Raw genomic sequence first — 17,540 nt, forward strand, 5'->3', positions numbered from 1 at the left:
CTGGCCTCATTTAAATATGTCATAGTGAGAGCCAGTAGCGAAGCAGCTCCAAATTTTCTACATTTGGACCGCTGCTGCACCTGGGGTAATTTCGCACAGTACAATGAAACAAACCAGCTGCAAGGATCAGCTGTTCACAGCGGAAGTATCGCCATGGGAATGGCCCTCTGGTAGTCTGCCTTTGGTGGGCATTGTGCGTTAACAAGTTACAGTGAATGAGGGTCAAGGTAGCAGTTGATGAGTGTGTGCCAAGTGACGAGAGAGTAGTGAAGAAAGAAATATGGTAGTACAAGGGTAGTAAAGTGAGGATGGGGTTTAGAGTTGTGCATCTAAGTAATTGCTGTGAGGGGACTGGGTATCCACAGTGCAAGATGCCAAGTTTGAGTCCTTCTTAACTATAGAGTGAATTGTGAAGGGTTAATCGAATAAGTGTTGCTGTGCCACCCCTCTTTCAGGTGGAACAAGTGATAATTTAGGGTGGCTTGGTGACACCCACACCAAGGAGTCTGTTCATCCGGCCTTCAATCCTCTTCAGGAGGGCTTGGAGGTCTGAATGAGTGAGGCTGTGTGTCCTTCTCTGGCTTGGTGCATGGCCTGCTGCTCTCAATTCTGTACAAGCATAATAAAAGCATTGCTAAAACATGCAGTGAAGTTATTAAAGAATGAAGTGAAAGACCACTGTGTTGAGATTATCAGTATTTCTGAAGTTCTACTTTAAACATGTCTTCCTGCCCACACATCTCTACACAGAGGTTACCACCTATATTTATGATATCACCCTCGATAAAAAGAACAGTCTAGCTTGCAGATATCATGGCATCAGATTCAATAAGCTTCTCTAGCTGAATGGTAAAAAATCTTTCTCTCATCCATGTCAGTTTTCCTGTTCCCACTCTCCGAAACCAGGAAACCTCTCCCATTTGAGGGGAAAGCCCTTGTCGGATGAGAACATAAGAACATAAGAAATAGGAACAGGAGTAGGCCATAAGGCCCCTCGAGCCTGCTCCGCCATTCAGTAAGATCATGGCTGATCTGATCATGGACTCAGCTCCACTTCCCCGCCTGCTCCCCATAAACCCTTGTTGTTTAAGAAACTGTCTATTTCTGACTTAAATTTATTCAATGTCCCAGCTTCCACAGCTCTGAGGCAGCCAATTCCACAGATTTACAACTCCCTGAGAGAAGAAATTTCTCCTCATCTCTGTTTTAAATGGGCAGCCCCTTGTTCCAAGATCGTGCCCTCTAGTTCTAGTCTCCCCCATCAGTGGAAACATCCTCTCTGCATCCACCTTGTCAAGCCCCCTCATAATCTTATACGTTTCGATAAGATCACCTCTCATTCTTCTGAATTCCAATGAGTAGAGGCCCAACCTACTCGACCTTTCCTCATAAGTCAACCCCCTCATCTCCGGAATCAACCTAGTGAACCTTCTCTGAACTGCCTCCAAAGCAAGTATATCCTTTTGTAAATATGGAAACCAAAACTGCACACAGTATTCCAGGTTTGGCCTCACCAATACCTTATAGAGCTGTAGTAAGACTTCCCTGCTTTTATACTCCATCCCCTTTGCAATAAAGGCCAAGATACCATTGGCCTTCCTGATTACTTGCTGTACCTGCATACTATTTGTGTTTCATGTACAAGTACCCCCAGGTCTCGCTCTACTGCAGCACTTTGCAATCTTTCTCCATTTAAATAATAACTTGCTCTTGATTTTTTTTCTGCCAAAGTGCATGACTTCACACTTCCCAACATTATACACCATCTGCCAAATTTTTGCCCACTCACTTAGCCTGTCTATGTCCTTTTGCAGATTTTTCATGTCCTCCTACACACATTGCTTTTCCTCCCATCTTTGTATCGTCAGCAAATTTGGCTACATGAACTCGATTCATGCTACCTCTGCTGCTAAAAAGCTGCCACAGAGAATGACTTGTAGCATTCCTGCTCTTGCCTCATTTACCTTACAGCACTGCTGCTAATGCAAGTGGTACCATTGGCAACGGCCCATTAGGTAAATGCAGCACAATTCTGGAGGTATTAAAACTATTCCCACTCACTAAAAGATGTACAATGTGGAGAGCAGTGTTTAAAAAAAATGCAAAAAGCAGAATCACTTGGACAATGCTGCCACCGTTCAGCACACTCATAACAACCCTATTTTATTATGCATTTCAACAAACCAGCAAACAATCTGTTTCATATTGTATAATCCATAAAAACAAAATATGCCCTCCCAAAATTCCAGCTTTCCAACCATTTTAAATCGTTTACTCACCTTCTTCTGCAAGACAATGACTTTACGCTCTTTGACTTCCATCATGTCCTTCAGATCACGGATCTCTCCAGCCAGGGTTCCCTTCTCCTCAGCCATCTCCTGCATCTGCTTAGACTTCTTATTTAACATGCTTTCCTTTTCTTCAAGCCGCAGACGCAGTGCATCCACCTGAGAGAAACACAGCAATGACTACGTTATTCCATGGTGTCTCGCGTCTACCTGCCACAAATGCCAATGCATCATGAAAATAATTTATCTGCTCTGCAGTTAATATCATAACTATGACAACTGAGCAAGAGGATTATGCAGGTTTGTAAATTTGTTTTAACAAAGATCTTTTGTTGTGCATATTCCAAAAGATACATCTTTCTAATTGGCATGTTTTTATTTCACCAAGTACAAACAACTTTCACATAATCCAACACATCTGACATTACATAGCTGAGGTTATACGTCCAGTACTCATCAACAATGACTTTTCTACAGTTGCACATTTTTATGAAATTCCTTGTTTGGGGTTTAGATGGCACTTTTGACATGTGGGTCAATATCAAAAAGGGGATGTCTTGCATACCATGCAATTCATAACAGGCATTATTGGCCCCTATTTTCCACTTTCCCAATTTTTTGCGCCCGCATACAATAACGTATGATTTTTTTTGCCCGATTGCGCCTAAAAAAAGCATCGCAACTTTCCCCAAACTAAAATTTAATTTTGCCACAGGGTTACCCAAAGTTAATTCTGGAGGCGGAGCTTCAAGTGTACGCCAAAAAACTCTGTGGACATGTACGAAAAGCTGAGGTTGCCAGGGCAACCAGAGACACAGCCACAGCTGAAGCAAGCTGAAGCCCGCTCCCCCACCGCAACCCCGACCAGAAAGGACTGCTCTCCCACTGCAACCCCAGGCCAAATGCCCCCCCCGACCCCGCCTCGCTCCCGGTCCTGCTCCCCCCGCGAGTTGAAGTTCCATGGCCCAGGATTGCAGCAGGACCGGGAGCGGGAGTGCCATTGGGGCCGGGGTTGCAGCGGGTACAGCTGGGGAGAAGCAGTCCTTTCTGGCCGGAGTTATAGTGGGGGAGCGTGTCCTTTCAGCCTGGGGTTGCAGCGGGTCCTTTCGGCCAGCGACTGCAGCGGGAGGGAGCAGTTCTTTCGGCCCGGGGTTGCAGGGGGTGGGTCAACAGATGAAGGTCCATGAAATAGTTCCCTCTGAAAAATCTTCTTCCCTTGCCCCAATTTCAGAGTTCCCCGTGAAAAAATAATCATGCATTTGTATTTTAATTTCTCTTCTTTTGCCTCGCTCCAATATCATTTTGTGCGCCGCTCCGATTTTCTTAAGTTAACAGAAGGTTTTTTTTTGCAGTGCTTTTGGCCACTGTGCGCCATGCTCAAAAAAATGTTTAAATTTTTTTTTTTTAAATCACACATGGGGAAAATCACTTAACTGTGAAAAAATGGCCAAAAACGGCACCCGATCCAGTTATTACGTCATCAGGCGGCAAAAAATAAAGAAAACTGGCGCTGGCGACACACAAAAGTTGCAAAAGGAGGATTTCACGCCAAAAAAACAGCACCCAATCATGGCGAACATAGGGGCCTCAGTATTTAATTTTTATATTAAAAGGAGTTAGTTAAAAAAATGGGGTTCTGTTACAGTAGATAAGCCTGAAAGCACTAATTTTTTATAGCATGCTTTCCAAGAACAAGATTTGAGTGTGTAAAACACCAACATAATGACTAGCTTTGTAACGTCTGTTCAAGCATGTAAATATATTTCAGTTCAGTTGTCACTACTTCAAATTATAATGACTTTGAAGGGAAATATAATGTATATTTGAAGAGGAGGATATTGAAGATATATATAAAAGACTTAAAATATGATATTGTTGGCTAATGCGCCTGGCAAATGCTCAGTTCCCAGGCTCAAAGGGGAGAAAAAGGGAGAGTAATCAGCCTACTGACCTTATTTTCCTCCCTGAACAGAAGAGCATTCAGAAGAAGTGGGGCTTAAGCTTTGCACCCTGCCCTTCTTTGATTGGAGAAGGATAGGCAGCAAGTTCAGAGGACCAAAAACATCAAATTCTTTTTTCTTTGGGACCAGCAGTCCAAGGATTGGACGTGTAGGCCCTTTGGCTGCTGTTTTTGAAGAGCATTTTGAAGAGGCAGGAGGGCACGCGCAGGCAGAGGAAAGCGTTCATCTCTTCAGGATGTTCCAAACAGATTTATATCTGATAGTTTATTTTTCCCAGATCAGTTACCAACATCACCTAGGCAAATAAATGTATTTTTGGTTGGTCAAGGGAGGAATGCTTGCCAGGGTACCTTGCTACTCTTTGAATAGCAGCAAGTAATTTTTTTAAATCTTCGTTGAAGCTGACTGAGCCTAGTTTTATCATCCTCTCAGTACTGCACTCAAGTGCAAGTCTACATTATGTACTCACGTTAGGAGTGGAGCTTGAACTCAGAGCATTTAAACTCAGGAGGTGTGAATGCTAACTGAACCAAGCTGACGGTAACAGAGCTTTGATCTCTGCTAAGTTATCCTTCGCAGAATTCCTATCAGACAGATGTCAAAGAATACGTGCTAACAGACTTGAGCTAATTGTGATTCCTGTTCCATCGGGGCGTCCTGCTAGGGCAAGCAGTTATCTCTGATTTATCTGCTCAGCTTCACGGTGCAGCAATGAGATAGAACTCCATAGTGCCTGGAGCCCCATGTATGGCCATAAATCTCAAAGAATTATGTTAAAAGGACTCTAAAAATCTCAATGATTTGTTATGTTGGACTCAAAGAACAGATTAATGTACCTGTGAATGTTAGTTTATTGATATCTGATCTATATTTGTTACTGAATTACTTATTACAATAAATATCAATTAATAATTCTGGTTGAGCAACACAAGTCTGTCAATGTGGTGTTTTCTCAGTTCAAAAAGATTACTTAATGTTCACTCTGTGGTCTAATATATCTTACACACAAGATCGCGTTTCAGTTCATAGGTAACACAAGTTTGCCTACGGAAGCTGTCTTTTGTAAACAACATGAACAAACAGCATTGGTAAGTCGCCCAAAATGTAACAGAAGATGTGGTTTACATTTTTTATGTTCTGCAAGTTCAGAGCATTAAGATAAATTCGATTTGTTTTAAAATTGGTTTGAGCCAGCTGTGGCCGAGAGAAGTCCGAATATTCGCTGATAAAGTTGGGAAGGAGGTGATCAATGTATGTAACTGGCTGCATGCAATCAGGCCTAGTCATCGTATTAAGTAGAAAACATCTATCCTAAAATGGATTTTCTTCATTGTTTCAATTCACATCATACTACCCCATAAACTCCATCTCAGGCAGTGTTGCCCAATGGAAAACACTGACTAGCCATAGGCGTGGCTACTGTGACATCGTTTTAGCCACGTGCACTAAGTTTTAGTCGAAAATACCTTACATAAACTCACAATACAGGCAGTGGTACTTCTTGTGAATATTTACAACATGTTCCACCATTCAGTAATCAAAGTAAAGCACTCAACAATCTACAAACACCCAAACTTTCTGCTTTTACCATTTTGCTACATGCACAAAAAGGTTGAAGTACACATGCATATGTCATGCGAAAGAGTACAAAGATTAACATGCCCAACTTTGATGTCATTAGTCATTTTTTATTTTCCAATCTAAAATACAATTAGCCCATCTGTATTCTTAATTAGCCACGTGTAGCAAGCAGCCAACGCAATGGACAACACTGATCTAACGCAATAGATGGAGGAAACAGCAATACACAGACATGAATGCTTCACTCGATGTACAATCTATTAAACTTTGAGTACTTCAACGAAATGGCTGTAAAATGAAAGATGTCCTATGAGAGAAATCAGACCTCCAGTTGCTTAGCTTTAGTTCAGGCAAGAGATCCAAACTCTGGGTGAACTGAAATTGATATCGTCCATTCACACCTCACCTCGAAGGTCTATGAAGGACAAATCTGACTGCTCATCTAGAAGTTTTGCAATTTATCAGATTCCATATTAAACACGTTCTAAAAAGGATATACAGTCCCCACCACTCACTGTCCACGCTTACATCAAGCAAATGGCGCTAATCATTTGCCATTTTGTCAATTACAAAGGCACCACTTAGAACACATTTGTGGTAATTCCGTAAGCTTTTCGCAACTCGTTGGAATGCAATTAAATACTGTTAACTATTCACCTGAGTTAAAGTATTGTCCCTTGTACATAAGCACCACCTGGGTTTAATTGCCTTTCTGTTGGTGACTGAGAACGGCACAGCACCAATGCTCGGCATTAGGTCTCTTTGGTGACCAATGTGGTGGAGGTCTCAAAAAGGAGCTATATTAGTTGTTAGGTAGTACGCTGTGATCAGCTGGTTTTAGTCCAACAGCCAGCAGCTTAACAGCTGTGTCCTTTAAACCTTTGGGCCGGCAAAGTAAGGAATCTGGGTACAGGAGCCAAACTGGCTAATGATACTGTTTTTATTTGACACTTCACACTTTTACTGTCCACTATTTAAAGCGGGTAAATCGTGCTAACACCAACATGCCCGCAATAAGCGGTGGGGACTGTATTAACCATTTAAGGACTTAAAAAGAATATATTGTGCTTCTTCAATATGTCTCATTGCCTCAATATACTTTTTAAACCCGTAAATAAATTTGACCACGTACTTTTAGTCTAATGGCAGGTTACCTTCTGCCTTTAAGAAGGGACAGAAAATCTGATGGATATCCCATGTATTGCCCAATGTGCAATATACCGCAGTTAGATTTCAATTTTAAATCTGGGCACAAACTCACACGAGATACACAAGAACATCGTCTCAGTTCATAGAACACTCTGGAGAGTGGTGGGACAACAGGAGGATGAAGTGGTTAGATAGGAAAAGGCCATTCAGCCCCTCGAGCCATTTAACCAGATCATGGTCAACGTACCTCAACTCCAGTTACCCACCTTTTCTCCACATCCTTCTATACTCTTACCGAACAAAAATCCATTGATCTCAGTCTTGAAAATTTGAATTGATCCAGAATCAACAGATTTTTGGAAGACCTGAAGTATGTTCTGGATCTCCAATTTTGTAGACCATGAACTCAATAAGCTAATGAGATATTTAGAAGAATTCACTCAATATTCTTGGAGTATTATTAGTCATACAGAGGAAGAGGCAGTATTGTTTGTGATGGTTGAGCTAGAGGTGGATACAAGACCAGTCATGCAGAATTTGTACTGAAGCCTGACGTCCTCAGATTAGAGATCCCAAGTTAGATGCCAACTGGACTGTACACAAGAGTGGGACAATACAGGAAATATGGCAGGAACTAAAGTATTGAAAGCAGAGTCAAGTCAGCTACTGAGCAGGTTAAGAAAGAAGATGGTTTTGTAGCAGGTGGATTCCCAGAGGACAGGAAGTTGAGAGAAGCAATGAATTCCAGTGAAAGAATTAGGATTTTTTTTCTTCCTCAAGGATGGAGAATAAAGTTAGAAGGCTTGAAAAAGTTGGCAGAGATGGGCTTCTTACCAATCGAGATTTCAGAGGTAATGATTTTTAAGGCCATGGGTGTACGTGAGGAAGCTTGTGTGCGAAATGAATCTCTGAGAACAAGGCAGTAGATAATTTGGAAGAGAGCGTGCATGGAGAGTTTAGATTGAGTAGCCTCAATAGTTTAGGCTCATACCTACTGCCTCGGCCCACGCATTTAAAACAGCCATAACTTTTTCCAAAGAGGCAAATCTTGGGCACGCAAAATTGTCTCATTGTTACCAAACACAACACAGTACAAATGAGATGTGGCATCCCCACGACCTGAACTCGCTTTCGAAAGGAGGTTAAGGTGCATTCTTGGGACTGAGTGGAAAGCTCTTTACTCTGCATCTAACTTGTGCTGTAATCAACATAGGAATAATTGAAACTGACATGAGATGCAAAAGTAGAAATGTATTCCATTGCCCACCACAGATATTTCCCACTAAAAGACAAGTATTAAATCAATATTACATACATTTTTCGGAGCAGGGGTATAATTAAAAAACAGACAAAATATGCTCAGCTCAACTCGTCTCTAGACCTCATTACAGACCTGTTTTATAAATACATTAAGAGCAAGAAGATAACTAAAGAAACATAGAAAATAGATGCAGGAGTAGGCCATTCGGCCCTTCGAGCCTGCACCACCATTCAATAAGATCATGGCTGATCATTCCCTCAGTACCCCTTTCCTGCTTTCTCTCCATACCCCTTGATCCCTTTAGCCGTAAGGGCCATATCTAACTCCCTCTTGAATATAGCCAATGAACTGGCATCAACAACTCTCTGCGGCAGGGAATTCCACAGGTTAACAACTCTTGGAGTGAAGAGCTTTCTCCTCATCTCAGTCCTAAATGGCCTACCCCTTATCCTAAGACTGTGTCCCCTGGTTCTGGACTTTCCCAACATCGGGAACATTCTACCCGTATCTAACCTGTCCCGTCCCGTTAGAATCTTACATGTTTCTATGAGATCCCCTCTCATCCTTCTAAACTCCAGTGAATAAAGACCCAGTTGATCCAGTCTCTCCTCATATAACAGTCAAGCCATCCCTGGAATTAGTCTGGTGAACCTTCGCTGCACTCCCTCAATAGCAAGAACGTCCTTCCTCAGATTAGGAATGAATAGGGCCGGTTAGAAACCAGAAAGTTAATGGGCTAGAACCTCCACTTTTTTTGCCTGCTTAATGCCCACAACGCGCATTTTACTGCTGAAATGACATATAATGCCCATATTAGGCACAAAATGGAATCTGCTGGGCATTTTTCGGAAACTTATTGCCGAGCGTGACTTTCCCCATGTGCTTAACGCCGAAAAAAAATATTACCGCCTGCCCACTTTTTTTGGGTAGAATCAGCAGGATGGGCAACTTCAACGCCAATACTATCACCCAGTGTTACTTTCCGCACGGAATTAACAGCGAGATTCAATATTAACACCCGGCGACTGTTTTCTGTCGTAAAGAGCATATTTACCCAAACTAGCGGCCATGGAGATCGCCCATCGTCAATTTCACCACCTTGCACACATCTCGCCCACAATATCGCTCGCTCAAAAAAAGGCAGCTGTGCTTCAACCACGGCAGAGTTTGGATGTACTCTGCAGATCGTTGGAGTTGATGTGAACATCTGTAAAAACATCTCGACCACACTGTGATCGATTGGAATTGAAGAAGTGTGTTCGTCGGGACATTCCTTGTTTGAGTGCAATCGGTGGAAAAGAGAGAACTATTGTAATGGGGCCTGTCCTTTCTCACCCTCTCTTGGTGACCAAATACATGCAGCAGACTCGACATCGCCGAAGGAACGCTGCACTGCATTATGTGCCCAATGAACAAAGTGACAGACAGATGAGGAGGACCAGGTGTTACACCCCCCGCAAGTACAAGGAGAAGCATTCTTACCTCGACTTGCCCGACATCACCTGCCTTCGGAGATTGCGCTTCCACAAAGAGGTTATCACTGAAGTATGCCAGCTGATAAGGGCAGTTCTACAGCCTGCCTGCACCATCAGAACTGCACTGTCCGTCGAGGTCAAAGTCACCGCGGCACTGTCGTTCTGTGCCTTGGGTTCTTTTCAGGCCACAGATGGCGACATTTGAGCACTTTCTCAGCATGCCACACATCGCTGCATTAGATATGTCACTGAACCCCTGTACGCACGCAGGAGTGACTTGATCAGCTTCCCTATGACCAGGGAGGCACAGAGCGAGAGGACTCTAGCATTCCCCAGAATTGCAAACTTCCCCAAGGTGCAGGGAGCAATAGACTGTTCGTACATCGCGATGCGGACACTTTTTCAGGATGCTGAGGTTTTCAGGAACCGCAAGGGATCCCACTCCCTGAATGTCCAGCTGGTTGTTGACCACCAACAAATTATACTGGCTGCGAATGCTCAATTTCCGGACAGCATCCATGATGCGCACATCCTGCGCGAGAGCACTGTATCTGACTTGTTTAACAATCAGCCACAAGGTCAATGCTGGATGCTTGGGGACAAAGGATATGGCCTCGCCATCTGGCTGATGACCCTCCTGTGTGACACCCACACCGAGGCAGAGAGGCGAGCGATACGACGAGAGCCACAGAGCAACTCACAATATCGTTGAGAAAACCATTGGAGTGCTGAAGCAGCGTTTCAAATGCCTGGACCACTCAGGAGGCAAGCTCCAATACCACCCTGAGCAGGTAGCTCAATTCACGGTGGTCTGCTCCATGCTACACAACAGGAGGGGACAAGAATTGCCTGATGAGTCTGACTGTCCACCTCACCAGAGAGAAGAGGAGGAGGACGAGGAGACGGATGCTGACATCGACCCAGGCAATCAGCCTGACGCTGAAGCCATGCCCCCGCCCCCACTGTAGACCGCATGAAAGGGCCCATGGTGGCATGATAGCTGCAAGAGCCTTACGTCAGGAACTCGCTTTGCCTGAAAGAACGTTGGTGTTATTTACAAGGCTAACACACTGGATGTGCAGTCATACATCAATGGTGGGCATCACCTTGGTGACAGTTAAAGTTTAAGTTGATTGAAGTTAAGTGTGATTATACCCTTTGATGTTTAGGCATCACCAGCATATAATGGTGCAGCCATCTGAGCCAATGTGCTGCAAGGTTTTGTAAATAAAAAACATTTAAACCAAACATTAGTTTGAAATCATCAGTATTTCTGTACAAACCAATCCTCCCTCCCTCCCTCCACCCACCGCCCGCCTCCCCTCCCTCCCTCCACCCACCCCCCCACCCACCTCTACCCCTTCCCCTCCTGACTCCAAGCTGCCTAGCCGAGGAGGTCCTCAGGCGATGCTTCATTTGGGGGGGGGGGGGGGGAGGGGGGGGCAGCGGTGACGGCCGAAATGCTGCTTGGACGGATACAGGAGAGGACGGTCCCGAGGTGGGAGCATGCTCTGAGCCATAAGCAAGATGTTGCTGCTGGCTCTCATGTGTGGTTGCCAATGGGGGTGCGTCACTTGGGGTGCAGTGCGGTACTCCGGGACCACTGGGAGCCCTCTGCCAACAGAATTCCTGGCTACCAGCTCCAGGGCCTCCTCCATCCCTTCCATTTTATATGTTATTTGTTGGACAAAAACTCAGTGCCGACTATGTCCTTGGTGCTTAGTGGGCTTTTTGCTGCTGGTGAATCTCCGTCGTTCCTCCCACAACAGCCAAACAAGCACACACCACAGCCACACTCGCTTTCAGTCCCTTGGAGTTCCCTCTCTCTGTCCTCTTCTGCACATGTCATGATGAACCTTGACCTGCAGAATCACGGGAATGCAGCGATGCCATGCCGTTGCTAAGGACAGCCACACTTTATGGCAGAAGGTCAGAAAAATTTAACGCTACCACCCATTTGATATCGCTTACGGTAACGCCCATTTTCAAAAATGTAAACTAGGTGTTTTGAGAATGGGCGAGAAGCCAGCAATCTGAAAACTCTTTTTAACGTCCACGCCGGAAATAACACCCATTTTTGGGCGCTAAGCTCAAAAGTGGAGGTTCTAGCCCAATGTGTGTGGATGCGGAAGGCTTGGGTATGGTTTTTAATGAATAGTTTGCGTCTGTTTTCACAAAAGAGGGGGGCGATGCAGACATTGAAATCAGGGAGGAGGAGTGTGAAATATTAGATGAAATAAACATGGTGAGAAGGTATTAAGGGGTTTAGCAGCTTTTAAAGTGGATAAATACCCAGGCCAGGATGAAATGTATCCCAGATTGTTAACAGAAGCAAAAGTGTTAATAGCAGAGGCTCTGATCATCAGTTTCCCTTTGGATGCAGTGGTGGACAACCAACATCATTCGAGAATGCTTGAGAGTATTATTCATAACCATTTGTACTTATCGGAAGGATCTGCAGGGCTATGAGAAAGGAGCAGGAGAATGGGACTAATTTGATAGTGTAATATATGCATCTGTGAGAATGCCACAGATGTGATGCCAGAGAACTGCTAATGTTGTACCTTTGCTTAAAAAAGGGAGAAAGGGATAGACCGAGTAATTACAAACCAGTCAGCCTAACCTCGGTGATAGGAAAATTATTGGAAAAAATTCTGAGGGACAGGATAAATCTTCATTTAGAAAGACACGGATTAATCAAGGACAATCAGCATGGATTTGTTAGGGGAAGGTCAAGTCTAACTAACTCGATTGAATTTTTTGAGGAGGTAACAAGGAGGGTCGATGAGGGTAATGCGTTTGATGTAATGTATATGGATTTTAGCAAGGCTTTTGATAAGGTCCCACATGGCAGACTGGTCACGAAAGTAAAAACCCATGGAATACAAGCCCAAGTGGCAAGGTGAATCTAAAATTGGCTCAGATGCAGAAAACAAAGGGTAATGATTGATGGGTGTTTTTCTGACTGGAAGGCGGTTTCCAGTGGGGTTCTGCAGGGCTCATGACTATGTCCCTTGCTTTTTGTGGTATATATCAATGATTTAGACTTGAATGTAGGGAGTATGATTAAGAAATTTGCAGATGATACAAAAATTGACTGTGGTTGATAATGAAGAAGAAAGCTGTAGACTGCAGGAAGATATCAATGAACTGGTCAGATGGACAAAACAGTCTAGAAAAGTGTGAGGTAATGCATTTGGGGAGGGCTAACAAGGCAAGGGAATACACATTAAATGGTAGGACACTGAAGTGTAGAGGAACAAAGGGACCTGGAGTGCATGTCCATAGATCCCTGAAGGTAGCAGACCAAGTAGATAAGGTGGTTAGGAATGAATATGGAATACTTGCATTTATTAGGCGAGGCACAGAATACAAGAGCAAGGAGGTTATGCTTGAACTATACAAAACACTAGTTAGGCCGCATCTAGAGTACTGCATGCAGTTCTGGTCACCACATTACAGGAAAGATGTGATTGCACTAGAGAGGGTACAGAGGAGATTTACGAGGACTGGAGAATTTTAGCTTTGAGGAAAGATTGGATAAGCTGGGTTTGTTTTCTTTGGAACAGAGGAGGCCAAGAGGAGTTCAACAATTTCAGAGCGTAACTGCTGCCAATCCTTGGCTCCCTTCCCCATCTCCTCCACCCACCCCTCCGCCCGACCCCCCGCGCCCGTTTCTTTTTTTCTCCTTGTCTCGAATGGCAGCTGGTCATTATGCCGCCATTCACACCCTATCTTGACTAATATTTTTCTAACTCCTGGCATTATCTCTTCTGTCTCTCTAATCTCTCCCGTCTTCCACCCTATCACAGACCTTTCCTTTTGTTCTTTCTTTCCCTCCCTCTTTCAGTGCTTGTTAAGTATGCGTTCTTTCCGAACATTCCAGTTCTGACGAAGGGACATAGACCCGAAACGTTAATTCTGCTTTCTCTCCACATATGCTGCCTGACCCACTGAGATTCCAGCATCCACAGTATTTTTATTTTGTAAGGCTGAGGGGAGACTTTAATTGAGGTGTATAAAATTATGAGGGGCCTAGAGTGGATAGGAAGGTCCTATTTCCTTTAGCAGAGGGGTCAACAATCAGAGGAAACATATTTAAAGTAATTGGTAGGAGGTTTAGAGGGGATTTTTTTCACCCAGAGTGTGGTGGGGATCTGGAATTCACTGCCTGAAAGGGTGGCAGAGGCATAAACCCTTGCCACATTTTAAAAGTACTTGTATGTGCACTTGAAATACCATAACCTACAAGGCTAAGGACCAATAAATGGAAAGAGGATTAAGGCTGGATAGCTCTTTGTCGGCCGGCGTGGAAACAATGGGCCAAAATGTCTTCCTTCCGTGCTGTATATTTATAAGATTCTATGATTCTCTGCAGCCTTGGTCCAAACATGGATAAAAGAGCTGAATTTCAGAGGTGAGGAGAGAGTGACTGTCCTTGACACCAAGGCAGCATTTGACCGAGAGTGGCATCAAGGAGCCCTAGTAAAATTGAAGTCAATGGGAATCAGGGAAAAAACTTTCCACTGGCTGGAATCATACCTTGCACAAAGGAAGATGGTTATGGTTGTTGAGGTCAATCATCCCAGCCCCAGGACATCGCTGCAGGAGTTCCTCAGGGCAGTGTCCGAGGCCCATCCACCTGCAGCTACTTCATCAATGACCTTCCCTCCATCATAATATCAGAAATGGGGATTTTTGCTGATGATTGCAGCGTTCAGTTCCATTTGCAACTCCTCAGAAAATGAAGCAGTCCATGGCTGCCTGCAGCAAGACCTGGACGACATTCGGGCTTGGGCTGATAAGTGGCAAGTAACATTCGCACCACACAAGAGCCAGACAATAACTATCTCCAACAAACGAGAGTCTAACCACCTCCCCTTGATATTCAACGGCATTACCATCGTCGAATCCCCACCATCAACATCCTGGGGGTCACCATTGACCAGAAATTTAACTGGACCAGCCACATAAATACTGTGACAACAAGAGTGGGTCAGAGGCTGGGTATTCTGCGGTGAGTGTCTTACCTCCTGACTCCCCAAATCCTTTCCATCATCGACAAGGCACAAGTCAGGAGTGTAATGGAATACTCTCTCCACTTGCCTGGATGAGTGCAGTTCTAATAACACTCAAAAAGCTCGACACCATTCAGGATTGGCATCCATCACCTTCAACATTAACTGCCTCCACCACTGGCGCAGCATGGCTGCAGTGTGTACCATCTGCAAGATGCATTGCAGCAACTCGCCACGGCTTCTTCAGCAGCACCTCCTAAACCCGCAACCTCTACCACCTAGAAGGACAATGGCATCAGGGGCAGGGGTGCACATCACCTGCAAGTTCCCTTCCAAGTTACATATCATCCTGTCTTGGAAATATATTGTTGTTCCTTCATTGTCGCTGGGTCAAAATCCTGGAACTCCCTCCAGCACTGTGGGAGAACCTTCACCACAAGGACGGCAGCGGTTCAAGAAGGTGGCTCACCACCATCTTCTCAAGGGCAATTAAGGATGGGCAATAAATGCTGACCTTACCAGCGACGCCCATATCCCAGAACAAATTAAAAAAAACACTGCCTTGATAACCAGATTCCAATTATATAGTGTTCATTTGGTCAAGAGGAGTAAACAAACCCCAGATATAGAAAAACTTTTTCAGCTGGTATACTTAAGAAAATAAAAATATTTCCATATTTTTTTTTTCCCCCCCTCGCTCAACCATTATTTTCAGCTAAGGAGCTTGAGAAAGCAGCTTCTTTGGACTCAGGACAATAACTTGGTGAATGTGAGTGACTAGCATTATTCAGCAGCTACTGGCAGGAGCACTGGCCCACCCAGAGAGTAAGAATGATGTTGTTGGACTTTAATAGAAACTACAGCTGTAAACACAATGAATAAGGGGCAAAACAAAAGAAAAATGGATTGTTATGTTTCATGGAAAGAAAGAAAATAATCTGGGAGGGAGAAGAATACATCTTTCTTTTCAGCTATACACAGGGGCCCCAAATAATTCCATGGCTATGGAAACTATTGTGGAATTTCACCCCCTATCATTATCATCCATCCCCAGTTTTGCTCACTATAATTATATTGGAACCCAAGGCTTTGTGTACTTAAACTTGGTGTAATACATTGAGGGAACTATTGATTTAAAAAAAAAAATATTCTTTAAATATTAAGAGCTCCTGGTAAGTTAATTAGCTTGACAGAATGAATTAGCTAAATTAATAGCAGTAGCGAGACAACCATTCGTCCAAGAGCACATAAGTGGTCACCTCAACTACAGATATATTGATGGAGTGGTCTCACACTGACTAATTCAGTAACACTAATGCCACCATGACCAAGGATTTCCCCTACAATGCTATTTGCACTCATAAAAACAGAATTCTCTATCTCTCAAAAGAACACAAGAAACTATTTTCCCCCATTTTTGGTTGTTCTTTTAGAAAGTGACACGAATTACAAGCCTTTTTTCCCCCCCACTAAGTTTCTCTCCTGAAGGCACTAATTCCTGTTGTGGTACTGTTTCATGAACGCTGTGCATGATTTGGTGCCATGCCTTAGGAGCCATTCTTCATGTACAAGCGTAAACAGTAACTATCCGCAGAACAGGACATCACAGCACATTGCAAGGTTAGCTTCACCCAACCACCACTCACGAACTCTTTCAATCAAAAGTCACTGGATAGTCACGAGAAATAACAACCCCTATTTTACCCTCCCTAGCCCAGAGTAATTTGGCAGCACTCATAATGCTGCCCCAGTTGAGATCAGCTAACTCAACATCGATAGGGGATTAAAACTAGGACCCTCTGTCCATAAAGCTCAGCTGCTCACCTTCTTAACCAGCTAATCCAAAGTAGTAAACTTCCATATTTGAACCAATCAATTGTGAATGCACCTTTAAAACTATGTATCCTCGTGCAAGATTTAAAACCAAATTGTATCATAGCACACTCTAGTGGTATGCAACTTTCACTGCGGAATAGTGCAACTGAACAATCAAATTAAATCTAAACAAAACGTGCCAAAATTAATATTCAATTTAAGCACCTATCAGGAAACCATGCCACTCAGACTTCCAATTTCAGAAGAACCAAGAGGACATTATTCATTTCATGGTCCTTTTTGGTCCATTCAATACTAAACCAATGCATAAAAAAACAAATTATATACTGCCATAAATATCAAAATATTTTAAGCAAGAGACAGAGCATTTTCATTCTCCATATCACTGACCTCTCTGTCCTCAGCCACCGACATGGTTCCAATGAAGCTCAATGGAAGCTCGAGGAACAGCACCTCATCTTTTGATTAGGCACTTTACAACCTTCAGAACTCATTAATTTCAATAATTTCTGCTGGCGCCATTTACAGCTTCTTTCAACCCATCTTTTGTTTCTTTACTTGTCCCATTACCACGGGATAGGAGAGGAGGAGGAGGAGGAGGAGGAGGAGGAGGAGGAGGAGGAGGAGGAGGAGGAGGAGGAGGAGGAGGAGAGGAGGAGAGGAGGAGGAGGAGGAGGAGGGGGATAGGAGGAGGAGGAGGAGGAGGAGGGGGATAGGAGGAGGAGGAGGAGGAGGAGGGGGATAGGAGGAGGAGGAGGAGGAGGAGGAGGAGGAGGAGGAGGAGGGGGATAGGAGGAGGAGGAGGAGGGGAATAGGAGAGGAGGGGAATAGGAGAGGAGGGGGATAGGAGAGGAGGGGGATAGGAGGAGGAGGAGGAGGAGGAGGAGGAGGAGGAGGAGGAGGAGGAGAGGAGGAGGATAGGAGAGGAGGAGGAGGAGGAGGGGGATAGGAGAGGAGGAGGAGGAGGAGGG

At 44.1% G+C, this 17,540-nt stretch overlaps 1 protein-coding gene across 3 annotated transcripts in view; it reads right to left on the reverse strand.

Moving 5' to 3' along the window:
- The window catches only part of LOC139280807 (ELKS/Rab6-interacting/CAST family member 1-like), a 1,247,673-nt gene that overhangs the window by 1,099,361 nt on the left and 130,772 nt on the right, over window positions 1-17,540 (reverse strand). For all 3 annotated transcript variants that reach the window (XM_070900522.1, XM_070900521.1, XM_070900523.1), the window contains one exon: window positions 2,280-2,447. In XM_070900522.1, the coding sequence (XP_070756623.1) occupies window positions 2,280-2,447 (168 nt within the window). The remainder of the gene's footprint in view (window positions 1-2,279; window positions 2,448-17,540) is intronic.

The sequence above is a fragment of the Pristiophorus japonicus genome, chromosome 15, assembly GCF_044704955.1.
Source record: "Pristiophorus japonicus isolate sPriJap1 chromosome 15, sPriJap1.hap1, whole genome shotgun sequence".
Classification (NCBI taxonomy): Eukaryota; Metazoa; Chordata; class Chondrichthyes; family Pristiophoridae; genus Pristiophorus; species Pristiophorus japonicus.